General features: G+C 42.0%; 1 protein-coding gene across 1 annotated transcript; it reads left to right on the top strand.

Annotated features, from left to right (window-relative positions):
• The first annotated feature begins 6883 nt into the window (after positions 1-6883).
• Positions 6884-27135, top strand: ARHGDIB (Rho GDP dissociation inhibitor beta). The gene is made up of 6 exons (XM_007082762.3): positions 6884-6982; positions 17174-17357; positions 18011-18094; positions 20835-20911; positions 24622-24685; positions 26428-27135. The coding sequence occupies exons 2-6, from the start codon at positions 17180-17182 to the stop codon at positions 26625-26627; spliced, it is 603 nt and encodes a 200-aa protein (XP_007082824.1). The 5' UTR covers positions 6884-6982; positions 17174-17179; the 3' UTR covers positions 26628-27135.
• The last annotated feature ends 242 nt before the right edge of the window (positions 27136-27377 follow it).

The following is a 27377-nucleotide window of genomic DNA, read 5'->3' as shown; positions in this document are numbered from 1 at the left end:
TCTAAACCTCACACCTTATGCACCTAAAATTCCACACCCAACCCACACACCTTGTCTAAAAACCATCTCAAAATGTATCACAGACTTAAATGTACAATTAAATCTATGAACATTTAGGAAAAAAATAGAAGAAAATCTTCAGGGTCTTGGACTAAGCAAAGAGGTCTTAGAGTTGCCAGCAAAAGTACTTGGCGGGAAAAACTGATAGATGTGACATCATCAAAATTTAAAACTTTTGCTCCGTGAAAAACTCTGATAGGAGGATAAAAAGACAAATTACATGCTGGGAGAAAATATTTGCAAATTACATACCCAACAAAGGATTTGCATCTAGAATACACAAAGAACTCTCAAAGTTCAATATTCAAAAGGCAAACATTGGGGCGCCTGGGTGGCTGAGTCAGTTAAGCGGCCGACTTCGGCTCAAGTCGTGATCTCGCGGTTCATGAGTTTGAGCCCCACGTCGGGCTCTGTGCTGACAGCTCAGAGCCTGGAGCCTGTTTCAGATTCTGTGTCTCCCTCTCTCTGACCCTCCCCTGTTCATGCTCTGTCTCTCTCTGTCTCAAAAATAAATAAACGTTAAAAAACAACAACAACGAAAAAAAACAAAAAGGCAAACATTCCCATTAGAAAATGGACAAAGAATACAAATAAACATTTCACTGAAGAGAATATACAAATGGCAATAAGCACATAAAAAGATGTTCACCATAATCACCCCTAAGGGAAATGCAAATTAAAACCACAATGAGGAGTACCTGGGTGGCTCAGTAGGTTAAGTGTCCAGTGTCTGACTTCAGCTCAGGTCATTATCTCACGGTCTGTGAGTTTGAGCCCCACATCGGGCTCTATGCTGACAGCTCAGAGCCTGGAACCCACTTCAGATTCTGTGTCTCCCTCTCTCTCTGCCCCTCCCTTGCTTGTGCTCTGTCTCTCTCTCTCTCTCTCTCTTTCTCCCTCTGTCATGCAAAAATAAATAAACATTAAAAAAAAAACCACAATGAGGAAATGAATCAGGTATGGACATCTGGGAGAAGAGGATTCCTACAGGGAGAGTAATTGCTGAAATAGGAATCTCCTTCTGATGTAAGGATTAGCAAGAGAGCAGGGACTGGAATGCAGAGAATAAAACAGTAGGGAGAGCAGTCTGGAGTGGTGCAAGGGGCCCGATCATGAGTGCATTAGTTATCTAATAACATAAAAATTGCCTCAAAATTTGGCAACTCATAGCAATAAACATTTGTTAATATCCCACGGTTTCTGAGGGTCTATCCGGGAGGAGTGGAGCTGGCTGGCTCCTGCTCAGTCTTTCATGAGGTGGCAGGCAAGCTTTCAGCCGGGGCTGCGGTCATCTGGAGCTGGAGGGTTCACTTCCAACAGAGCTCACACACATGGCTGTTAGCAGAAATCCTCAGCTTCTCACCATGTCTTTCCTATGTCGCTTCAGTGTCCTTACGACATGTCACCTAGCTTCCCACAGAACAGGCGATCTAAGAGATAGAGAGGCACAGTGTCTTTTATAACATAGCCTCAGAACTGATATAGCATCACTTCCGCCATGCTGTATTGGTCACACAGACCAACCCTGATACAGTGTGATCAGGGCTGATATCAGGATCAACGGGGCCATCCTGGAGGGTGGTTACCACAATGAGAAAACCTGCTGGCCATGGTAAATGCTTCAATGTTAGGGTAAATGGGTAAAATGTGCCTAGAAGTTTCAGAAAGAAGGAATGATCTGGTCATAAGTATGCTTCGTACTCTGACTACTTTGAAGACAATAACGCCTACAAGGAAGCTGTTGCTTCCTTGCACTGCAGGCATGGTGAGAGGAGGACTAGGCTTCTAGCAGAGGAAGAGATGAGAAGTAGTCAGCAGCTTATATATTGAAAGTAGAGCTTTCATAAAACAGGATTTTCCTATGCGTGGCCAACTTCTCTTTTTATACTCTTTCAGGATGACCTCATCCTGAGGGTCTATCCAGGGTCTATGGTTTAAACCACTGTTTCTCAAACTTCACAATTTACCTGCAGAGTTTTTTAAAATAGATTCCTGACTCCAACCCTAGACATTCTGATATCATAGGCCTGGAGTTGACCTAAGAATTCGCATTTCTAACAAATTCCTGGGTGATGCCAATTTGCTGATCCACAGACCACACTTTGGGTAACTTGGTTTAAACTACTATCCCTAGCCTGATGAAGTATAAATCATTAGTTTAGAGTTGAAATCCGGGCATAGATGTATATATCTGTCTGTCAAAAAATCGCCTCCTAGAAATAGCACAGGTTTTTCAAACTCAACACTCAATATGTCCAAATTCAGGCCATAATCTCCCCCAAAACATTTATTCTTTTCTTTTGTATTTTCTATCTCAGTTGATGGTACCCCCAAGGACATTGTTGCAAGAAACCCGTAAGTCCTCACTCCTCCTCACCTTCATCCTTGACCCTCCAATTACAAGGTCAATTTCACCTAAGTATTTCTTGTATCCCACAGCCTCTGTCCATCCCTCCTGTGAATGCTCTAGTTCAGACCTAAACAGTCTCTAAACTGGTTTTGTTCCCATCCAATCCATCAACACAGCTACCAGAATAAACTATAGAATAAAATACAAAACTGTTCATGCGCCTCTTTTAGTCTCAACAGCTCTATTATCACTGACAGGATCAAGACTACGTTCCTTATTTGCATAGCATAAGAGATCTACTGTGATGTGAACCCTGTGCCTGCCCTCCTCTAGACACATTTCTTATCCTTATATAATGTTCACTTTGGAAGTCCAGCAACCTTGAGCTTCTTCTTTATAATTCCCTGGACATACCACACCATTTTAGGCTGCCACGCCACTGCTCATGGTCTCCCTTTCCTCAATTACCTTGCCCTCCACTTCCAACCCTCCCCAATGTACCAATGTATACTACCCTTTGAGATTTAGCGTTGCAGTCACTTCCTCCAAGAAGCCTTCTTTGATGTCCTTACTGACTTGTCTCATACTACCCCATGTGCATTTCTTTTCCTAAGCATACATAAAAAATTTCATTTGTTTATTTCTGTCTTCCTCATTACATTGTTAGTAACATGAGGTCTAGGATTGTGCCTCAGGACTGTGTTTATCTCTGCTCCTGTGCACAGGTCCTGGGATATAGTCGGGAATTCTTAAGGGCTTGTCGAATTCGGAAATAAGCCTTTACGTCAAGGCTCTGAACCCCTGCAGAATGTATTTCGCTGTGTCGTATATATAGAAGAAAGGGAGAAACAGAGAAGTTGGTTTCAGCGATTCTCTGTGGACACACGACCTTGCTCATATTTGTATTCTTTCTTCGCCAAGGCAACGCTCTCACCAGAGGAAAGAGATGGAGTGGGGTGCATAATGTAGGCATTCCTGTCTAATTTAGACATATACATATCTACTAAAGAATTTTAGTCTGCATGAGTCTGACAAGCATTATGCGAGCCACTCCAAGCATTACACGATACGAACGACACCGGCCTTTCCTCACACATTTTATATTTGGGTGGAGAGATAAGTCTAACGCTCAGAAAATAATCGCTTAACACAAAGCAGTGCTCACTAAAGGTCTAAATTATAATTGTATAAACAGTGCACACTCTAGGGGAAAAAAAAATACAACACACTTGTCCTGGATCGGTGCTGGAAAGCTTCAAAGAAGAAGGAGTTACTATATAAGATATTTATATTTGAGATTTATGGATGCTGATTGTGAGTACTTAGATGAAAATGCCCCTCTCCTACTTATTCTGATATGTGTTATGCAAAAATAAGGATCAAAATGTAAAGTGGGGGGGGGGGGGGCGGCGCCTGGGTGGCTCAGTCATTAAGCGCCTGACTCTTGATTTCAGCTCAGGTCATGATCCCAGGGTCATAGGATTGAGCCCCGCATCGGCCTCTGCGCCGGGCGTGGAGTCTGCTTCGGATTCTCTCTAAAAATAAAAATAAAAAATTAATGTGGAAATGATGATGGTGATGATTTTCCTAGCCTCCACCATTTGTTGAGTATTGAGCACTTTTCTGAGGTGGAAACCTTGCTGGATGCTTTCTCACGTGTTATTTCCAACCCTTCTAGCAATGCTGAAGGTTGACATCATTCCTCTTTCACAGATGAGAAAACTGAGGCTCAGAGAAATGAAAACCGTGGCCCAAGGATCCACTGATGGGAAGACACAGAGCCAGGACCTCTGTCTGAACTGCAGCTCTACCCCCAGCCTGCTGTTGGTGCCTCGTGGGCACATTTGAAAATGGATAGCTCTCAGGGCAGAAAGTCTTCTCTGAGAGTCTATTGTCTCTACTTGTAGCCTCAGAGAAATACGTCTGTGCAAAAAGGGGAAGTTTTAAGTCTGTAGTCCTTTGTTGCTTTTTTAGGCTCATGGCAAAGGCACCGCCCCTTGGAAGATCTGCCTAGAATTTACCTTTCAGGCGGTGCTTATAACAACAAAGGAAAGCTGGAAAATACCTCAAAGTTTCCATCATTTTTCTAGAAATTCTTAGGCGGTTTTCCAAGTTCTGCTGATTTCGTTTGGCAGCACAGAGCTAAGGTCCTTAGACTGAGAGCATCCTTACCGCCACAACGGGCCTCGTCTTACATCTGAGGAAGCTTAGATATGGGGAAGGAAGTTTCGATGCATAACACACCTTCATCAGCATGGGCTAGAAGCAGTGTCTCCCATCGTAGGCTTCTTTGAAAAGTCTCTTCATCGGTTTTCCCATCCGATAAATACAGGTGAACAATGAACTATGACAGAAGAAAAATGAGAAATGGGAATTTTGGATAGATCCCTGCCCTGACTGCGATACCAAAGGATATTTTAGGAGAACATCACAGTTGTCCCCCAAGTTACTGAAAGTCCACTGCTATATCATCAAGAAGAGGCTTTAGGGGTGCCTGGGTGACTCAGTCCGTTGAACATCCAACTCTTGATTTTGGCTCAGGTCATGACCCTGGGGTCGTGGAATCTAGCTCCTTTCTCAGGCTCCACGCTGAGCACGAAGCCTGCTTAAGATTCTCTCTCTCTCTCCCTCTGCCTGTCTCCCCTGCTCATTCTCTCTCTCTCTCTCTTTCTCTCTCTCTCTAAAATTAAAAAGAAAGAGAGGCTTTAAGTTGGCAATTCTTAATCCTTTTGAGGTCATGGACTCTTTTGAGAATTTGATGAAAATTATGAATGCTCTCTCCTCCCCCAATAAATACATACACACTGCACACGTACAAACTGATTTTACAGACAATTTCTAGTGGTGTCTATACCTTCTAATGTCCATACCTAGAGCAGTGCATTAAGAAAAATTGTGGAGTCACATTGGACTTGGCAGGAAAAAAAAAAAAAAAAAAGCCCTGTTTGACTCGTGACGTCTTCCCAAATAGCATGAGAAATGGGTATGGCATGGAGACTATGAATCTACCATTCCCAATTTTTAAATCTTTCTTGTTCTAAATAATTTATTCTACCTTGTTATTTTTTAATTGTCTGTCTCCCCTAGAACATAATTTCCACAAGAGAGCAGAGATTTTTGTCTGTTGTCTACTGATGTTTCAGTGGTGCCTAGAACAACAACTGGCAGAAAAAAGGTGCTCGACAAATGCTATTGAAAGAACAAATGTGTCCCCTCTTGAGAATATTAAGCTACAAAATCTCTTCCCTGCAGACTAATATTTGCTTTGATTTATGATGCAGTCAGATGCTTTGTTTCAAGGGCTATCTTCTCTCTACATCATTTTGAAATTTACACACTAAGTCTGTATTTGGTTTTCAGCACTTTTGCCAATTTTAATCATACACTGCTGTCCTTTTTCTATTTTTCTAGATTAACCTCTTTTCTCCCACCAAATGACCACCATCTCGATTGTTTCAGTTCCAGTGACTAAAGGTAATGTATGTTTGGCGGCATCCGTTTACAAATTAAAGGGAGCAAAATGCAGTACGCTTAAATGACAGCAAAATAGATGTCCATTTCTTCAAATATATTTGCTTGATTAGTCAGCTCTAAACGTATTGAAGTGATATAAATAGTGAATATTGAAATGTTTGTATAAATAAGCATTGTTTATTGGCAGCAGCTATGGAAGTGTATGGAATAAATGTGGTTTGAATGCCTAAAAAGTGTTCCTTTAAATGGTTTCAATATGGCCTCGTTCCCATTTAAATTACTTCACAAACCAATTCCCTAGATACGGTACAAAGTCAATTTCAGTACTTAAATTATCACAAATTCTGAGGTAGAAGACAACGAACTAATGAAGTTATATGCTATTTTGTGATCTTCATTCCCAGGTTTAATCAAAAGCAGTGCTTTACGTTTTTTACTTAAAACATTTGGCCAAAACGACAAGGAACATTTGATTGTGCTGCAGTACAGAGCTGCATTTTGAAATTATACCAACAAAACCCCCAAAACCCCTTAAAAAATGAGGACAATTTTTTAAGTTTAGGGCCAAGTATATGCAGTTAACATTCGTAATTCCTTAGCACTCTGTATTCACAGCCAGCAAACTTTCAAGATATCTGGCTGATGAGAAAGCTGGCAGAGACCATATAGGATGAGACGTCAGTGCTATGAAGTGACACTGGTGCGAATTTATTGCCACTGGTTTCAAGGATACTTGCCTCAAGAAGCTTATGCACTGAAATGACTCGATTTTTAGATACACCCACACAATTATTCGTAGTGCTCAAGGCTATGGCCTCGATGCCCTTGCATGGACACTCATGCATACCCGAGTTCACACTCACACGGGCAGTCATGCTCCCACATGTCCCATTAATTGACAAGAACACTGTTCAGTTGACTGATCGAGAGATATGCAGTCCAAAGGAACAGACTTTGAGACAGCCCAGGGTTTCCTCTTCTAGTAGGTTTAAAACACTTTTTTTTTCCCCTCACTAACTTCCTTCCTGTTCTAACTGCCAGTACTCAGAAGTCAGAGTAAGAGACAGAGGCACCCCAGAGAGCTGTGAGCCACTGAATGTAAGTTGAAATACCTCGGATGCGGGAGGCTCTAGGTGGGCGCAGGGAAATGTGGTAAATCTCTCAACTAGGCTACGACCCTCTCCAGTTTATTATTTTTTTTAGAAGGGCAATTCCTCTTTAAAACAAACTTCATGATAAGAAAGTACTAAGGAGGCTGTTGGAACAGTTCTGCAGAGAATGGGGAAGTCAGAGCAGGGAATGTTAGCAATGACTCAGGGGAGAGAGCCCCTCGAGGGAGGGGAGGGTGTGCCCTGCAGCCCTGGGGATGAAATCCTGTGTGTCTGGTGAAAGGACTATGAGTGTAACTGCTGCGGAGTGCCCGGAGGGGTTTCCTACAAGGTAGGACTGGGCATCTAGCCGAGTTCAGAAGCACAAAGACTGTGGACACAAACTGGTGTGGAACATGCTGGTAGATGATGGGTTGCTGCTGGGGTGGAGATGTGTGGTTTCCTGTTTTTAAGTAGATTGAAAGAGACTGATTGCAAAGCAAAAAAGATAAAGACTCAAAGCTGTCAAACATTAAACTCGTTGCCACTAAAGAACTTTTCTGGGGATAGGAGGGAAACGCATAATGAAAGCCTCCCTTGGAGTACGGTGGGATTTAATAATCGAAGGGAAAGTATGGTAGAACATATTGTTATTTACTTCTCAGTCATGCAGAGACAGATTTCCACCATGAACAGAAACCGTTTATTAAATGCCTGCAGTCTGACGGGCGGAAAGATAGCGGGTATTGTTGCCAAAAAATAGCTCTTTACATTCAAGAGAACTGAAGGCAGACATGGAAGGCACCAAATAATTTATTAAGAGATAGGTTCTGGGGCACCTGGATGCCTCAGTCAGTTAAGTGTCTGACTCTTGATTTGAGATCAGGTCATGATCTCACGGTGTGTGGGGTTGAGCCCCATGTCAGGCTCCTGTCAGTGTGGAGCCTGCTTGGGATTCTCTCTCTTCTTCTCCTTCTGCCCCTCCCCCTCTCATGCATGTGTGCACATTCTCTCTCTCTCTCTCTCTCTCTCTCTCTCTCTCTCTTTCTCTCTCTTTCTCACTCTCCCTCTCTCCCTCTCTTTCTCTCGCTCTCAAAATAAATAAATAAACATTAAAAAATAGAGAGAGTTCTACAAAAATCCAAATAGATCTGTTAGGATACCTGATCTGGGAAGCCACTAAATTTGGAGACCATTAGAAAGAAGTGTTTTAGGCATGACCTGAAATTCTTTCTTCCCTTTAGAGGACGCCCCAGTCAGCATGTCTTATAGATCTTGTCTGTAATTAAACTCTAGACCTAGGGTAATTTATCCTGGGTGTGATAAATCTTAGGGAAGGCAGACTGCTTTCATAGAGAGGTCCCATAGTCACCCCTTCACGTGGAGACCAAGAGCCACTGAAATCGAGGTGAGCGTGTTGGATCCTCACTGCAGGAACGACCAAGCAAGGGAAATCAAGAGGCCGGTGTTGGCCCAGGAGGTTCAGACACGGGTAGACATCCTTGATCTTTGCCATTGCTTTGTTTTGTTAAGTGGACAAGAAAATATCCCTCCCAAATCCAAATATGACACAAGCATAAGTAGTAAGATCATCTTGCTCTCTTGTAAGATGTGTAGAATTCTGAGAGAAGAATTCATTCTTCATGTATGCTACACAGTCCCAGCACTTGTGGAAGAGCTATGTCACAGATGTACAAAAGCTGACTGGAGTGTTCCAGGGACTGGAATTTCGTCCTTCCTTGTTTGGGAGAGCATGAATCTGTCCCTAGGGAAGTGTGCTGTGAGCAGCATCGAGGTTCTGTTTTCAGCAAAGTCACCCTGACAGAAAGATTGGCCTGGGAGCACAAAATGTTACAAACTGCAGCTAGCAGGGAGAGAAGCCCCAGGGAGGAAAACCTAAGCAGATAAGCAGATAGAGAAGAACCAGCATCTGTCAAGTGCTTTCTTGGTAGAAACTCAACTCTGAATCCTGAGAGGACTCAGAGGAGACAGTAAGGCTCAGAAGTGTTAAATTATTTGACTAAAGTCACATACTGGTGTGAAAAAAAAAAAAAAAAAAAAAAAAAAGAACCAACAGCTACAATGCCTTAGAAGGGCATTTTAAGAAATGTCTCATGGGAGAAATTTTCTCTAATCCCTTGTTTGTAGGTCAGTGTTATGTTGTCAGGGACCTTGGATTAAAGTCCATACTGGCATACCCGGAGATGGGTCTCATGTTGCTCCCGAAACTTCAATGTTTTTCCCCTCAGCAAGCACTTACTGAGTCCCCTGTACTCTGGTCACCATAGCCAGAGCTGGTAAAACGTCAGTAAAGCTTTCTTAGAGGGCCTGATCTTGTCGGCACAAGGGATTATAGAGAGTGTCTTTACTTATTTTCATGCTTAATTTAAAACTTCTGTGACTGTATTGAGTTATGGCAGTGTAGTATTTTGCTTAATAACGGCCTAATGAAGTTTTTGTTGAGGATTATTTAAAATAAATATTTGCAGGGGCGCCTGGGTGGCTCAGTCGGTTGGGCGTCCGACTTCGGCTCAGGTCATGATCTGCGGTCCGTGGGTTCGAGGCCCGCGTCGAGCTCTGTGCTGACAGCTCGGAGCCTGGAGCCTGTTTCAGATTCTGTGTCTCCCTCTTTCTCTGACCCTCCCCTGTTCATGCTCTCTCTCTGTCTCAAATAAATAAATGTTAAAATAAATATTTGCAGAGGTGCCTGGGTGGCTCCCTTGGTTAAGCGGCTTACTTCGGCTCAGGTCATGATCTCACAATTCATGAGTTCAAAACCCATGTCAGGCTCTCTGATTCAGCATAGAGCCCGCTTCAGATCCTCTGCCCCCGGCCTCTCTGCCCCTTCCCTGTGTGTGCACGCTCTCTCTCCCTCTCTCTCCAAAATAAATAAGCCTTTAAAAATAATTTTAAAATAAAATAAATATCTGCAAAAATACTGAGCATAGTAACTTCACAGGGTAGACACCCAGAAAAGTTGAATGGGTCCACTGAGTCCTCTCTCCTTCCACGTATGAATCTGGGTTAGAAGGATGTATTGTGAATACACAGGGAAGAAATTATGCGTTGGTTCTCCCACCAAGGAAAATGTTAAAGAATTCTGCATCTAGTAATATGTCCCCTCCTCTGGATTGATTTTAATGTTTACTGACCCTAATAGGGACTCTCAGGCACTTAGTCGATTCCCCTCATCCAGCTTTGCTCTCTTGGATGCTCTTCCTAGAGCTAAGATGGTGGAAAGCAGCCCCGAGGAGCCTGGGAAGCACCAATCCCGCCATGGTGCTATGGAATACTGAGAAACCACAGAGGACTCCAGAACCCAGACAGCTTGTGGTGTCCTGAGGGATGACCTTGGATTCCCCCAGATAAGCCAAATCACCAGACAGCCAGGAAAGCAGAGCCAAACCCTTGACCAGCTCTGACATGTGGACCGTCCTTCAGGGATGGCCCAACTCTCCAGAGCTGGGGAAAGTGGGACGTGTCCTGGTCAGCAGGGAAAGGACGGGACACGGTGACAGAGAATGCTCAGACTCGCATAGGTACTTCTCTGATGGAAATCCCCCTACATCTGGTACTTCCCTCTCTCATCCCCACCACTTCTATCTAATAATATTCATGGCCTGCGCGTCTAGATACGTGAGGGATCTGGCAACTTGGGAACAGAAGTTAAATCTCCACAGTGTTTTGCTCCACAGCCAAAGGAAGTTTTCTCCATTGGCCGCCCCTGTGTCTTTTATCAGTTCTCATCATTCACAGAGTGAACTCTGGCTTCAATTATGAAAGGGAGCAATAAATAGAATCTAAAATTAAATTGCCCATGAGGAAGCTTTTTTAAAGAAATAGAATAGTGACAGTCCCATTTTCAGGTTGATCCAGTTAATAAACAATCCTTGCGATTCCCAGAACTTCTTGTCTCTTCCGTACGCCTCAAAGAAACAAAATCTATTTTTAAGAAGGAAGGAGTGGACGTTGTCAACACCGCAGATCCAAGGGAAAGCACTTGGTGCCTAGGCAGTCAGTGACCTCACTTTGCTGAAAGTGTTCAGCAAAACAGATGGCATCGCTGGGAAGGGAGCAGAGGACGAGCATGGGTCCTTTATTCAGCATCTACCATTGGCCAGGACAGCCGGGAACTTTTCATGTCTTTGTTCCAATTCTTCAACCCCATAAAGAAAGATTATTACTCCCGCACTACTAGTGGAAAATCTTGGGCTCAGCTAGGTTGATAATTTACTTGTGTCATGCAATAATTCAGTGCAGACCCACATTTTGTTTTTATTTTACTTTTTTAATGTTTATTTATTTTTGAGAAAAAGAAAGAGAGAGAGAGAGAGAGAGAACACAAGCGGGGGCAGGGAGATACAGAATCTTAAGCTGGCTCCAGGCTCTGAGCTGTCAGCACAGAGCCCAATGCAGGGCTTGAACTCACGGACCATGAGATCCATGACCTGAGCCAAATTTGGATGCTCAATCCATTGAGCCACCCAGGTGTCCCACAGAACCGCGTTTTGAATCTCCGACCCATCAGACTCAAAGTCCGTATTCTAGTAGGCACTGAAGATCACCTTTCTTTGACATAACGAGGTGATTTGTTTTATCTAAAGTCGAGTTTCACCTTTTCTGGCCCTCGGCTTATTTAGAACTGCATTAGTGAACCAGACAAGGGTGCTCTATCCCGAGGTGGATGCAAATTCTTAAGGGTATTTCACTTGCGAGGTCTTGGAAATTTCACTGAATTTGCAAGCAAAACCACCACTTTGGTGCTATGGCATTCTTGCACCATGAGGAAGCATCCTAATTTAATGTGGCATTTTATTGAGCCTGAGAGGATTAAGTTCCTAACTCAGCACACCCTTCATGTTTACACTGCTTTGCTGAGTAGCAAACATAAGGGTGTGAGGGTTTCACTGTGAAAACTCATCTGTGGAAGCATCAGTGAAATAGAAGATAAAGATAATGAGTAGTAAGCACACACACACAAAACCAGTATGTGCTTCAGGGCCTGACGGAGCCCACGCTAACCTCGTTAAACACGTAATTGTTCATTGTCCATTCCACTTTTACTGTTTAAAAAGCCAAAGTCAAAACAACGTACAAACAGCAACAACGACAAAAAAAAAACCCCAGCTCTGCTCTTTGTGGAACAGTGGGTGAGCTGCAGAGGAAGGTGAGAAAAGACCAGCCAGAATGTTCTACACAGATGGACTGGGTTCTCCCCTACCCCACCTCCACTTCCTCTTTTCTCGTTTCAGAGGCTTCTGTAAATTAAGGAGCGTTCGAGCATTCATTGTACTAGGAAGAGGTTTCAGAAACCCTTCCAATGCAATGATTTCATTCTGCAGAGGACAAAATCCGGAGCACAGGGAGGTTCGGTGACCTGTGCCAGGTGACTTGGGCAGAGTTGCATGGAAACCTTCTTTATATGACACTTCCCTGCCTTGCTAAAGCCTGCAGAGTTTTGCAAAGAAGCATTTACCGCAGCCTGGGCACCCTCAAGATAGATTCCCAAGAAGACTAATGGGTTCTATAATTTTATCTTTACTTCTTAATAAAGACGGCTGAAGCAACAGATCGTTGCTCCTGGAAGCCAGACAACCTGGGCTCAGATATAATTCGGCCCCTTATACAGCATGTCATCTTGGGCAAGTTACTTACTTGAGCTTTAGTTTCCTGAAGAGAATGATAATACCCGTCCTCAAGGCTGTCATGAGGATGATGAGATAATCCTCAGGAAAGCATTTAGCATTATGTAAGTTAACTATTATAATTATTACCATCAATAAGAGAACCGGTTTTTCTTTTTTTTTTTTTTTTAATGTTTATTTATTTATCTTTGAGAGCGCAAGTGAGGGAGGAGCAGAGAGAGAGGGAGACACAGAATCCGAAAGCAGGCTCCAGGCTCGGAGCTGGCAGCACAGAGCCCAATGAGGGGCTCGAACCCACAAACCGTGAGATCATGGCCTAAGCCAAAGTCAGCCGCTTAACCAACTGAGCCACCCAGGCACCCCGAAAATCAGTTGTTCTTTAGATGATACTTGAAGATAGTCTATAGAATTTCCATGACATGCCTATTCTCACTTTAGCAAGCACCCATAAAATGGGGGGATAGAAAGAGAAAACGGATATCTGTGGTTAAATATATGCGCACGTATAATTTGGGAAATCATCATCAAACTATATAAGCTATTGTGGCTGAGGCTTTGGCAGGATCTGAAGTTCTGCAGAGATGAACTGTGAAATGAAAAATGCAGTTCCTTTTGGGAATTCATGCAAATCTGAAATAGTAAAACAGAGATAGATAAGTCTCTTGGGTACACAAGTAAAATAAGGTAACTGAATGACTGTGGCTTAGTGGACACATGACTGCAGGGCAAGAGAAATCTACAGATGGAGACCTTAGGAAAGATACACTTAGAGGTTGTGTGCTCCAGCCCCCCAAACCCCAAGATAAGGAGAGTAAGATCCGCAGTATTTGAAACATCTTCTCAGGGTGTTACAGCTGATCAGTAGCAAAGCCAGAACCAAAATCCACACGTGATGAAGTCCTAGTTCAAAGCAGAGATAATTATCCAAAATCAAGTATATTGAACAGAACTCTTCCCCCAAAGAGCTGTGCCCTTTGCACTTTTGCTCCTCTGCCAGGCTTTGTGTCATTCCCTCAGATATAGACACTACCCGGTATCTCCTTCTGCTTCTACATAAGCCAACATTTGGGGTTTGATACACATGATTCTCAGCTGAAAGCTAGGTGGGATCAGTGACCCAGCCAGGCAAGCTTCCATTTTAACACTCAACTCTCTGCTTCATGTTTCCAAGAAGTCACAGTGTCAAGGTCATGTTTCTAATCTTGGACTCCAGTAAAGCCTAGGAGCCTCTGGGTTGCAAGCACAATCTCATAGGTGTATTCCTTTTTTCTAAGTTGTGACTTTCACCAGATTTGTCAAGAGACCTACAGTTTCTGAAAAGATGAACCAACCAAACCACTGTGGTTGTCCATCCCCCAGCCCTCTCTCCACTTTGGAGAGTAACTTAAATACCAGTATGAGTGTGCTAAAGCACCGTGTCTTATAAATAGTAGGTGCTCACCAAACATTATGTTTTAAAGAAGTTTCCTTGAGAATTGCTTTTCCAGTTCTTTTTCTACTCAGCTTTCCAGATTGAACTGGTTTGGGACCATCTAGCTTCATATTTCCTTTTTATATGTTATGTGATTAAACCAAATTATTTTGGGGCGCCTGGTTGACTCAGTCGGTTGAGCGTCCAACTTCGGCTCAGGTCATGATCTCACAGTTCGTGGGTTCAAGCCCTGCATCAGGTTCTGTGCTGACAGCTCAGAGCCTGGAGCCTGCTTCGGATTCTGTGTCTTTCTCTCTCTGCCTGTCCCCTCCTCACACTCTGTCAATCTCTCTCTCAAAAAATAAATAAACATTAAAAAACAAACAAACAAATTATTTTGATGTGGTCCTGAATTTTCTCCTCTTTACTACAGCAATTTTATACAGTAACCTCATGCTATCCTCTGCTCTTACATGTCTTTTAAACAAATTTGTTTCATTTTTGTGAAGCAATTATTGTATACCTGCTTGCAGTGAATCAAGCAAATTTAGACTTGACATAAGTCTCAGATTTACTAGTAAGAATATCAAGATCTAGAGGACAGATAAATTGACTTGCCAATGATCACACAGAGGTTGTCAAACCTGTCTGAGATCAGGTCTTTGCCTTTGTCTCTCCCTTCTTCTCTCTCTCTCTCTCTCCCTCTCTTTCTCCTTTCAAAATTGAGATTTCAGCCTGCAAAATAATAATTCCCTGGAGGTTATGGAAATTACCTTGGGCTAGTTAGTGGGTACGTGTGATATCTTTGGATGGTCAGACTTCAAGCAGATGATTTGTTAGAGCCAAGCGATATATTCCAGAAAGGCCTTTTGAAGAGGGCCAAGATGTCCTCATCTATAGATAGGCTTCCTGATGACCTGTCCACAGGTTTGTTATGTGACTTCCATTCTGGGTATCTAGTCAGGCTCCTGGGTGTCATCAGAGGAGAGCCTGTCTCTTCTGATTAGTCTTATCTGGTTTGCTCTTCATCTCACTGCTTCATGATTGTCCTCAAACTACCTACAATCTACAATCTCCACCCACTGCGCCCTTCATTATTTTTCTAACCCGTTCATTCAGTTTCCCTGAGGGTTGTTTGGAATATGAGTTGAGCTGGTCATGATGTTTATTGTGCTGTGAGAGGCTCAGCTTTGAGTGGTGCTGAATCTTGGGCTGAAGCAAGAGTTGCCATAGGAACAAGCCTGCCTGTTTCCTTCCTGCACAGGAAGTGGACCTGGGCATTGCAATGCTGTTTGCAGACTTGATCAAGCGCATAGTGTTTGGCTTGTTATTTTGCTGGCAGAGGATCGATGAGCCAAGAGATAGTGTTTCTTTCTCTTCTCTTTCTTTTCCTTCCTTTTCTCTTAAAATTGTTTTTGTTTGGCTTCACTTCCCAATTATTTTCCTTTCTGATGCCAATGATGGAGACATCGAAACTCAAAACCATAACTGGTTTTTGCCAGAGATAGCTTCATCCCCTGGGGGACTTTATAGAGGTTTGCAGAGTCATTTAAGATGAGATATGCTAGATATTGTCTCACAGTTGTGCCACTCAGGAACAATGTAGCCTTTAACATGGCAGGGAAGAGACATACTCTTGGGGGAGGACTGAAGGAAATCAGGAAATTATCTCCTTACCCAAATACCTCCTGTGTTTCCCCCAAATAGCTCCATTGTTGCCAGCCATGGGTCTGAAATTCTTCCAGCACAGACTTCTTCCTCTTTATTAGGACACTGCAGTTCCAGCTATAGGAATTTGAGCATTTCTCTTAACCTCTGACTTTCCATTTTTTCAATGATTCAATGAGGGGTTGGAATATATCACCTCTAAGTTTCCTTTCTGCTCTGAAAATCTCTGACTACACATGCCCTAAAATGGGTAATTTTTAAAAAATCTATTATTCAGTCACTAACAATTAAGTGTGAATAATTTAATTAGAATCATGCCTCAGGGCACCTGGGTGGCTCAGTCATTTGGGCGTTTGACTCTTGATTTTGGCTCAGGTCATGATCTCATGGTTCCGCGAGTTTGACCCAATCTGCACTGGTGGTGCAGAGCCTGCTTGGGATTCTCTCTCTCCTTCTCTCTCTCTGCCTCTCTCTCTTTCTCAAAATAAATAAATCAATTAAAAAAAAAAAGAATCTCCCCTCACTATTTTAATACACAGCAAGTAAAGGTAGATTATAATGTGATAATGGAAGAAGACAGACTCCAGAGTATGCCCAGATGAGGCCTTAGCGCATAAAGTCACTAGAAATCTGGGTAGGGGAGGTAGTAAAAGGGAAGGGGATCCAGAAAGGGGAGATCAATGGAAGGTAAAAGTAAAGACATACTAATCCTTACCATTTCGTCTGGAGGAATTTAATTTTGTTATTTTATGTCATTTCAAAAGAACAGAAGATCTTTAGCTATAGAACCAAACAAATCAAACAATGGATGTTTATAAAATGCCTCCACTATTCAATTATTATGGGAGATTCAAGAGAAACACAGAACCTGGTTCCTGCCCTCAAGGAGTGTTGGATGGGAACCATTCCCACACCTCAGGCAGGTATCATAGGGGTCTACAACGTTGCATGACTTACCTTTGAAGTATTGCAGGAGTTCAGGGAGAGATTCAATTAATGGGAAGATGCCAACTCTTTCTTTGGCTCCCTGTGTTTTGAAACCATCATAACCGAGACTGTACAACGTTAAGAGCTTTGACACTGGAGGGGTGGTGGCTGGATTTAGAGAACTGTGGTCATTTCTATAATTATTTGAACTGGGGCTCTCTGCTCATTATTTGGGGCTGCCTGTGTTATGTTGCTTCGCTTACACATTATTCACAAGTGAGCTATTTCTTTCTTGTCAGTTTTATTCGGTGAACAGGAGACATTTGTCACAGTGCAGAGAAATTCAGGAAGATCCGAGAAAAGACCAAATGCATTATCTTCTCATCGCGTAAAAATATGAGATTAAATTAGGAAACAATATCCTGGAAAATCCGTGACAATGACAAAAGTCCATTAGGGCAAGGATGGTGTTACCAGTAGCCCCACAAACATTTTCCATATCTGTGGACTTTTGGCTAATGGACTATCGTCCTCTCTGTCTCTAAAATAGATTAAAATGACTGAAAAGGACCCAGAAGCACACCTGGAGGAAGATGTTGATGAGCTGGACAGCAAGCTCAATTACAAGCCTCCACCTCAGAAGTCGCTGAAAGAGCTCCAGGAGATGGACAAGGATGATGAAAGCCTAATCAAGTACAAGAAAACACTCCTGGGGGACGGCCCTGTGGTGGCAGGTGTGTGTGTACAGGGGGATGGGGGGAGGTGGGAGGGCCCCGATCAGGCATACATTTTGGCAACACAGGAGCAGGTGCAAAAGAAAGAATACCAAGTGTTTCCAGGGCTCAGTGAGTGAGGCACGATCTATGTATGCTGCATAAAGTGACAACTGCAGGATTAAGTCCTTTTTGGAGATAAAGTGCAAGTTGGCATTGAAATAGGCAAAAATTACACATAAGGAAGATCTAGAAAGAACTTCAGACTACCACTCGGATGGCATTCTCTCCATTCTCTCACATTTTCTTTCCTTCTTCTCTTTCTCTTCCTTACTCCTTACTTAACCGTTCATCTCTTCCACATACACAACAGAAGAATTGGATATAGATGGACACTGCCCATCTAGCAGAGGAACTTACCCACAGCCACTCAGGAAATGTTTGCTGTTGATAACTAAGATGGGCCTCCAAAAGCTTGACACAGAAATAGTCCTGCTCGAGTTTCTGAGGCCATTAAGGCCAACATAGTGAATCTGTCGCTTTCATCTGTATATTCGCTCCACATTAGAGATATCACTTTTCTTTTTATATTCCTTCTCTCCTACTTGAAATGTACACACACTGTACCCACATGTTCTCTTCCCTAAAATTACATTCTTTTCTGAATCCTGCAGACCCAACAGCCCCCAATGTCAAGGTCACCCGGCTTAGCCTGGTTTGTGACAGTGCCCCAGGACCAATCACCATGGACCTCACTGGTAAGTGGACACATCTGTTCTGTTCAAAGGCGTCTAGCGATATCTCAGGGAACACTTAGTCTCTGCCCCCTCTCCCAGCAAAAGGAAATGCCAGCAAGGTGAATGCCAGACACATGTATGCTGGCATCGGTTCACAAATCATTGCTCTCAGAGTGCAGTATTTACCATGCTTAATGAAAAGCTCAATCTCTGTCTCTAATTAATTGGAGGGAGTGCAGTCATAAGCATTGGATGTATTTACTTGTATCATAATTACTTCAGAATTTTATCTCTACACAGTACCAGGGGAATTACTATCCATATAAAGCGACTGATGATGGAAATATTAAGAAGCAAGCTGTATGCTTCTGAAATGTAATATTTACACATTCTAAACATCAGAGAAAATATTCATCTTACATCACCTAGAGACCTTACTTGAAGGCAAGAAGCAATCTAAAATCTTTTATTAATTTGTAAAAAATTTTTAATGTTTATTTTTGAGAGAGAGAGACAGACAGACAGAGCAAAAGCAGGAGATGGGCAGACAGAGAGAGAGGGAGACACAGAATCCAAAGCAGGCTCCAGGCTCTGAACTGTCAACACAGAGCCTGATGCAGGGCTCAAACCAACGAATCATGAGATCATGACTTGAGCTGAAGTCAGACGCTTACCCAACTGAGCCACCCAGACACCCCTAAAATCTTTTAAATAGTGCTGGAAATTCTACTGTTACATACTATTTTAGCCTAAAGCTCTGATTCTTGTATAAGCAACTTCCCCCACTAAAGATGTACCAATTAAGATGTTATTTCTTTTCCCCTTATTGTGACAAGGGTCAAGTCCTTTCCTGGAACTTAAATCTTGAGGCAATAAAGACAGGCTGAGAAGTCAGGTATTATGGGTGACGTGTGCATCCCAGGGTAGAGAGGGAAGAGCCAGGAGGTTGAGGGTGTCCGAGGTAGATCTTCAGCAAAAAATAAAATTACTAGATTCAAAAGGTGGACTCATGAGACAGAGCAAAGCATGACTAGAACAGTAGGCTCAGCGGCCAGGTGGCTCCCTTCTCACAGGACATATCCACTCTTTGCCTTATATGGGCTTGTCTGAGGGAGGAAATCAGAGGCTGAGAAGACACACTTCCCCTTCAACTGAAATCATTACAGCAGACACAAGTTCAGCTACCCCCACATTCTAGCATCTCTCTAGGAGAATCTCTCTCTCTCTTTCTTTCTCACCAGGACTCGGGCCTCTTCCTGTGTGAAATTGGGTAATGTTACCAGGTACAGCTGTCAATTTGTTAGATGGGGTCTGAATTAGCTCTGAGGAAATCTAAGGGCCTGATGGTATTGCAGGGAAAACTCAGTTTCTTTCACTTTCCTAGCATTGGGATGTCTAAGTTTGGCTTTCTGTCACAAAAAGGCTATTGAGGTGAATCCCAGTATAAACACACACACACACACACACACATATATATAATACCCATAATATACAGTATATATAGAAAACAGTGTGTGTGTGTGTATATGTGTAAATATGTACAATATACATTATATATATATAGTATATATACAAAACTGTGTGTGTGTGTGTGTGTGTGTGTATATATATATATATATATATATACTATATAAATGCACACACACACACATATATATATATACTACATGGTGTGAAGCACATGCACAGAGCTATGCAAAACAGCAAAACACACACACAAACACACACTTACCCCTGAAGGTCAGATGACACAGGATCACATTGGGAGAAGAACAGAGAGTGATTATCTCCATACCTAAAGTACAGGAATTAGAGTCAGATCCTGGTTTTATGGGTCCTGAAGCTTTTATTACTTAAGGTACTCTCCTTAAGGAAAATAATATGCAATTACAAATGCAAAAGCAAAATTAAGTACAAAGTGAATATATATCTAGAATGATAAAAGGGAAAACAAGAGAAGTAAATTTTTTTAAAGCTAGAAAATGCCATAAACATCACCAAATCTACAAAAACAATTAGGTGGTACTACCATATAATATTTTTCTTATATTTATCTATTTGAGAGGTAAGGGCATATTCTTTAATCATCTTTTTGTTTGGCCACATATGTGATATCATTTTCAATAGAGAAAATAGCAAGATCATTCAGATGTTCCTCTAGGATCACTGATTAAAACTTGTTTTTATTATTGACAATTAGAAAAGACATTGTCAGGGGCACCTGGGTGGCTCAGTTGGTTAAGCGTCCGGCTTCAGCTCAGGTCATGATCTCACAGTTTGTGGGTTTGAGCCCCGCATTAGGCTTTGTGCTGGCAGCTCGGAGCCTGGAGCCTGCTTCAGATTCTGGATCTCCCTCTCTCTCTCTCTCTGCCCCTCCCCCACTAATACTTTCTCTTTCTCTCTCTCTCTCTCTCTCTCTCAAAAATAAATAAACATTAAAGAAGAAAAAGAAAAGACATCGTCACACACAACTCACTGCTGTTAATACCTTATATATTTTAGGGTTGTCATCAAACTTGGGGGAAAAGTACTATCACATTTCTTCCATATCTAGCTATAAGATTTCAGCTTTTCAAGTGTGTGTGTGCGTGTGTGTGTGTGTGTGTGTGTAGCAACTAGTCTCAAATATTCTTTGAATTGAGGGCCATGAGGACTGTGCTGCTCTGATGAGCCCAGCAAACAGCTCCGGAGTTTAAATCATTCATCTTCTTGTGTTTCTCCTTCTGAGGAGAATAATCTCTTTCTAAATCTACTTCTACAGGGGATCTTGAAGCTCTCAAAAAAGAAACTTTTGTGCTAAAGGAAGGTGTTGAATACAGAGTCAAAATTAACTTCAAAGTGAGTATCTTTCCCTGAATGTTTTTATAAAGCTTAAATTCTTCCTATAATCAGAGAAGGAAAAAACCCAAATGTCTTGCATTAACATGCTGTCATAGTTTTTGTGTTTCCTTCCCCCTGACCTCCCCTCTCTAGACTGTCCTCTCCCCAACTCTGAGCTCTACCTGCTGAGGCCCACCCTTGCTTCATGCCTTTTCCCAACCAGAGCCCTCGCCTTGAACTCTCCATTGATAACCAACAGGACTGTTCTGTGAACTCCCAACGCTCCCGTCCATGAAGCACACCCTATTTTGTATTGTACCATTTGTGGCATTTCTTCCCTGTACAGCCCAAGTGCCCTGAGAAAGGGAGAGATTACTTATCTCTTGTTTCCAATATCTTACCCAAAACTTTGTAAATGATATTTAGTGAATACTTATTGAGAAATCGATAAATGAATGAATCAATTATTAGTAAACAATGGAACAGATAGAGCCGCAGTTCTAATTGCTCAATGGTTGTATAAATCCAGGAGTACGGACCTTGGCAAATAACTGGAAACTACAATTATAGTTGTGGAGCAAGCAAACAGGTAACAGCAAAAGCTGAACAGGAATTGACATATAAAGAATGAACGCATACCCCATTGAACAGCCAAAAGCAAGAAGAAAAATAATCTTGACTGAAAACAAATAAGTCAGAGATGTACTGTTTGCTCTCAATTGCTTATATTTGCCTTGGTTGCCCTTCTCAGCCATATCCTTCAGGGACCTTTAGGGCCACCAAGGAAGACCCCATCTTCCCTCTCTGTTTGCACACTGGGCTCTTCTTTCCCCTCAGTGCAGGGTTGATTCAGGGTCTGTGGACAATCACTCTGTACCACGTATAATTATGCTTCAAAATAATTTCATTCTGAAAATACTTGTTGATGCCTACTCTACAATATGCACTGAGCCATGGTTCACTTGCTTGTTTCGTGTAGTATTATTCATTATCAAAGCACCCGAGAGTTTGGTATTGTATCTAAATATGCCTAGAATTATATCTAAGGCATTGCATCCGAATATGCTTAGAAGGGGTTACACATCGGTTGAATTTTTAATCATTAATGCTATTGCCTTAATTTGTCAGTTTAGTAAGCCCATTTGTACCAAATGAAGGAGGTAAGGTAAATTTTGATGGGAGTAAGATGAGAAGAAAAGGTCTGGAACATAGGCCTCTGTTGTGGTGGGAAAGCCGAAGAGGATGCAGTGGTCGGGGTTACACATTAGGGTGATGCAGGAGGAGGGCACAGAAAGGAATTTTCAGGTCCCACCCGCTTCAGATACTTAGCATTGTCTCAAGCAAGAGAAAACCATTCTCTGTGTGCAACCCACACAATGTTAACCAACCTGTGGCCTGTCCCAGCGTGGGGCTCCAGTTAGAAGAAATGACAGGTCAAAACTGGAAATAATTGAGAAGCGTTTTAAGTCTTTACTGACATCTGCTGAAAAGTATCCAAGAAAGTTTGCATTTATAACACCAGCATCACATTCCAAAAGTCCTCTTGCATAATACATCGCAATCCAGGCCTATCTCAAGAAACAAGAAAAATCCCAAATACAAAATCTAACAGCACACCTAAAGGAAATAGAAGCAGAACAACAAAGGCAGCCTAAACCCAGCAGAAGAAGAGAAATAATAAAGATCAGAGCAGAAATAAACAATATAGAATCTAAAAAAACTGTAGAGCAGATCAACGAAACCAAGAGTTGGTTTTTTGAAAAAATTAACAAAATTGACAAACGTCTAGCCAGGCTTCTCAAAAAGAAAAGGGAGATGACCCAAATAGATAAAATCATGAATGAAAATGGAATGATTACAACCAATCCCTCAGAGATACAAATAATTATCAGGGAATACTATGAAAAATTATATGCCAACAAATTGGACAACCTGGAAGAAATGGACAAATTCCTAAACACCCACACTCTTCCAAAACTCAATCAGGAGGAAATAGAAAGCTTGAACAGACCCATAACCAGCGAAGAAATTGAATCGGTTATCAAAAATCTCCCAACAAATAAGAATCCAGGACCAGATGGCTTCCCAGGGGAGTTCTAGCAGACGTTTAAAGCAGAGATAATACCTATCCTTCTCAAGCTATTCCATTATCTGTCTTTCAATGGTGTTCAGTGTTCTTCTCTTTCTTCCCCCAAAACCTGGCCGGGGGGGCATGGTTCTTCTAGTTTCTCCCCCTTTTCCTTCTGCTCCCAAGGACACGTAGTATCTCTGACTTTCACAGTCCTCTGGTCACCAAGGCTTCTTCCTCTGGGAGTGGAGAGGAACAATGGGAAGGCATGCAGACAGAGGAAGAGAGTTCTATGAATATTCGTACTTCTCTATTACCCATCTCAAACATATTTATACTAAATGAACCCTCTATGGAGCAGTAGAAAAACAGGAGGCTCAGTTCTGAAGTCCTTATGGTGAGTAGCAATCACCATTACTGTTTTCCAGTCTTTTTACCACCAGACCACATCTCATAACAAAGACCAAAGGACTAACTTAGAGACTTCTAGAAAAATGCATTCACTTTTTTCTATTTGTATGAGCCACATCTGGCAGAGTAATCAGAAAGTTAGGGCATCACTTTGTCACAATTTCTTCCATGGAGTTGTTTTCATTCTGTATGCTTTTGATAGATTTGAATGACAGATTTTACTGAGTGACCATCTAAAACCTAAGCTAGGGTTCATGGCTGAGCTACCTCATTGCCAATAAAACAAAACATAGCACTGATAAATTGGTTTAATTATTCTGTCCAAAACAGGAAGGCAGCCATAATTACTGTTGGGAGAAATTATTTGAAGATGCTTTCATTCTTCATCTTGGTGAACAATTAACCAAGCCCTCCAGCTAATGACGCAATGTCCACTTTATTTGTTTATATAAACATGAGCACTGTATAAAATTAATGGGCAATGCAGTTCAGTCCTAGGCAAAATGAATCATGGAAAAACAAAGTGCTTGGGCTATATATATTTTCATCCTACTTTAGTGAACTTTCTCTGAAAGGTTTGGGAAAGTGGTGACATCTCAGACAACATGTGAAAATACCAGACATCCAAAATGCTTGCCAAACACGAGTGGATTTCACCCATTATTTATCAGTTTAGTAAGCCTATGTTTCCATGAGGCCCATCTCCCCATCTTTAGACTCCAGTCTCAGTGACATTACAGGCACAACCATCTTTTAAATCTGATTTTCCATTACGGCTTTTCTCCTTGTTGTTTGTTTTTCATGCTAGATAGATCATTTCTGAGGTTAGGGTTTTCAGGTATTCACATAATATTTTCCATTGGTACCTTTGTAGCCTTTCCTAAGACAAGGACAGTCTTCTGGCCAGTAGTATCAGGGAGGGGAAGCTCAAGACTGTTCTTAGGACCTTTGGAGGAAGGATAAATGTAATGAAGAACACTGAGACAATGTTTTAATTAAGCACCCCTCTCCCCCAAACCAAACAGCACAGTATTCCATGATTAGAACCAGATTGGCAATGTTGAGTCTTGTGATCTCTCCAATCTCTGTCTCACCATCACATGAAATGATAATAGTAACACTTATTCTGAATTAAATCTCAATCTTCTTCCGTCCTCAGAGAAAACTGCTAGGTAGGATAAGCATGAAAGATGAGGGAAAATGAAAGACCTATTTTAATCTGAACTGCTTGGATCCTTCCCACCTACAGGTGAACAGAGATATTGTGTCAGGCCTGAAATATGTTCAGCATACCTACCGGACTGGGGTGAAAGGTAAGGAACCCACACTTTACATTGTCCCAAACTCTGCTCCCCACTGATACTTAATCTTCTGCTTATTAACAATTTTAATCATAGGCTCATGTAAGAATCTGATTAAAAGCTATGGGCGCTCCCCCTAGGAAAAAGCACATATGTACCTCTGACCTCGACACCAATGGTAAGGCCTACGTCCAGAGATCCAGTTTAGACTGGGTCCACCACTAACCTTCAGCATTCAGTTTCTGGAATTTAAGCTTATTATTCATAAAGGGGAAGAGTAACCAAGATAAGTTTGAATAAAGATGGAGTATATTAAGATACTCTCAAAAAAAAAAAAAAGTTCACAGGTATACATGTGTCAGAGAAATCCAAGACCAGAAAGATCTATCTAGTGGTATGTGTTATGCATGTCTTTTGGAAATGGGAGACGGAAGTAGCATGTGGGCAGCTGTGGAGTGGAGGTAAGGGAGCAGAGAGCAGCACTGAATTTTTTAAACAAAGAAATAGAATCTTTCTAGAGTTGAGAAAAGCTGTGATTGAGACATAATGTGACACTACTCGATCTGCAGCTGCTCTTGACAAATTGTACCTAACCTGTACATGCCTTGGGGAACTGCCTCCAGTTTCCTTCCATTATTGTGGGCAGGGAGAAATGACACTTGGAAAGATGATGGAAGTACTTTTACAGTTCCATCTTACCTTGGGGGCTCTCTCCTTCCAGGGGTGTGAGACGGTACTGCCCAGATCAGTTCCATCAAAGGATTAGGAGAGAATTGTCTGATAAATTTGCAGGACACAGACAACCACTCAATGACTCAAACCCCACAGAAGGTTATTGACCTGGAAGATCTTAACTGGTCTTTCCAATACCAAGTCTCATGAAAAAATACTTCTGTTTCCTATTTTCCTTGGGTATAGAGACTATGTTGCCTCAGTTAGGCAAGAGGACGATGATATGTCTGTAGCTGTTCCTCCAAGCTTCTTCACAACACTTTACAGCTAACTACACTTTGCCTGCCTGTTTATCTACCTAGCCTTAGTTACAGTTTCTAATGCTCTACTTAATATATATCCCAGTTATTCACCTGTTAATAATTTGGGTTGGCTATTTTCAACATTTGTGAAGACTTTTTTTTTTTTTACCAAATTATTGATTTTCCCCATCCATCCAATGATTCCATCCATGAGTATTGTTCATTCTGATCACCCTCTGTTACCTTGTCTCCCCCATTTGATATGTTCATAGAACGATAGTTTGTAGATTAGAAGAAGTTCATTGCATATAGGAAGAAACAGAGGCCTAGAAATGTTATGTGACTTAAATAGTTGCAGAGCTAAGATCAGAACTCAGGTTTCCGTTAATGTGGAGTTTTTTTTATGGTATAATCTGCTACATCTACCATAAAAGAGTCTTGATCCCCATAGCTTTAAGGCACAGATTTCCCAACTCTCCTGATAGTATCAGCTGTGATGCTTTTTAAAACACTGATTCTTGGGACCACCCATGGAAGATTACTTGTCCATAGTATCTGAGAGTGGGTCAAAGAAAACTGTATTATTAAAAGGTACTCCGATAAAAAAAATATATTTTAAAGAAACTAAAAAGGTGCCCCATATAAATCTGACATTTTGCCAGTATTGGAAACTGTGGCTCTTGGCGTTGATCACTGTGAGCTGTGCTATGAAATTTCCAGTTTGCTGTGTTTGTTTTCTCTTTCAGACTCTTACCCTAATGAACTTTCCTTTCTTCCTAGTGGATAAAGCGACATTTATGGTTGGCAGCTATGGGCCTCGGCCAGAGGAGTATGAGTTCCTGACTCCCATTGAGGAGGCTCCCAAGGGTATGCTGGCCCGAGGCACTTACCACAACAAGTCCTTCTTCACCGACGATGACAAGCATGACCACCTTACCTGGGAGTGGAACCTGTCTATTAAGAAGGAATGGACAGAATGAGTGCATCTGCCCTTCCTTTTCCCCACCTTGCCACTCAGAAGTACCCTCTCTGTCATATTCATCACCCTGTCCCTCCTCCCTGTTCAGAGCTAGGTCCTTTCCCCAATACTCCCCACATTCTGTTATCAATGCTTCTTGTCCCGCAATGTCTCTCAAAGTGGTCCCTAGCACAAGATGCTTAACACCCAGACTTTAATCCTGCCCATTCCTTCCAATCCTCATCATGGCCAGATCTTCAAAATTCTTCATTTCAATACATGGTCATTTAGTATTTCCTTCTATTTTTCCCATGCGAGCAACTAGAGGCCAGGAAATAGGCAAACTATCACTAATAGTCCTTTGCCTTGGGTTCCAGTAGCTCATTCCCATCCCTGCATTCTTCTGTGGTTGCTGCTGGCTCAGTGAAGGTCCCTAATCACGTTGCCTACCAGTTGGGGTTCTTCTTTTATGGGAGACACTGTAAACAACACAAGAGAATAAATAAAACAGTTGTATGATCTGACTGAGACCCTCATTTCCCTGCCTTCTTTCTTTGAACAAATATGATAACTACATTGTTTACATTTGTGAGTTTCCTCAGAGCATATGTGTGGGCTGGACACAGTAGAGACGGTATTTACATCACTAGGAAATGTTTAGTCTCCCTGTTCTAGTGCAATGAGCAATGAATATTCAGAATGTGAATAGTAGAAGTCCTGAGATATTTTATTTTATAGTAGTACCATATGGAACTTTCTCCTGAGCTTGAGA

Source organism: Panthera tigris, chromosome B4, assembly GCF_018350195.1.
Source record: "Panthera tigris isolate Pti1 chromosome B4, P.tigris_Pti1_mat1.1, whole genome shotgun sequence".
Classification (NCBI taxonomy): domain Eukaryota; kingdom Metazoa; phylum Chordata; class Mammalia; order Carnivora; family Felidae; genus Panthera; species Panthera tigris.
This window is presented reverse-complemented; position numbering and strand designations above follow the sequence as displayed.

Coding starts and splice junctions, on each gene's coding strand:
- ARHGDIB (XM_007082762.3), top strand. CDS start 17,180: ATGACTGAAAAGGACCCAGAAGCACACCTGGAGGAAGATGTTGATGAG. Junction 18,095..20,834: donor AATCACCATGGACCTCACTG/GTAAGTGGACAC, acceptor CTACTTCTACAG/GGGATCTTGAAGCTCTCAAA. Junction 24,686..26,427: donor CTACCGGACTGGGGTGAAAG/GTAAGGAACCCA, acceptor CTTTCTTCCTAG/TGGATAAAGCGACATTTATG.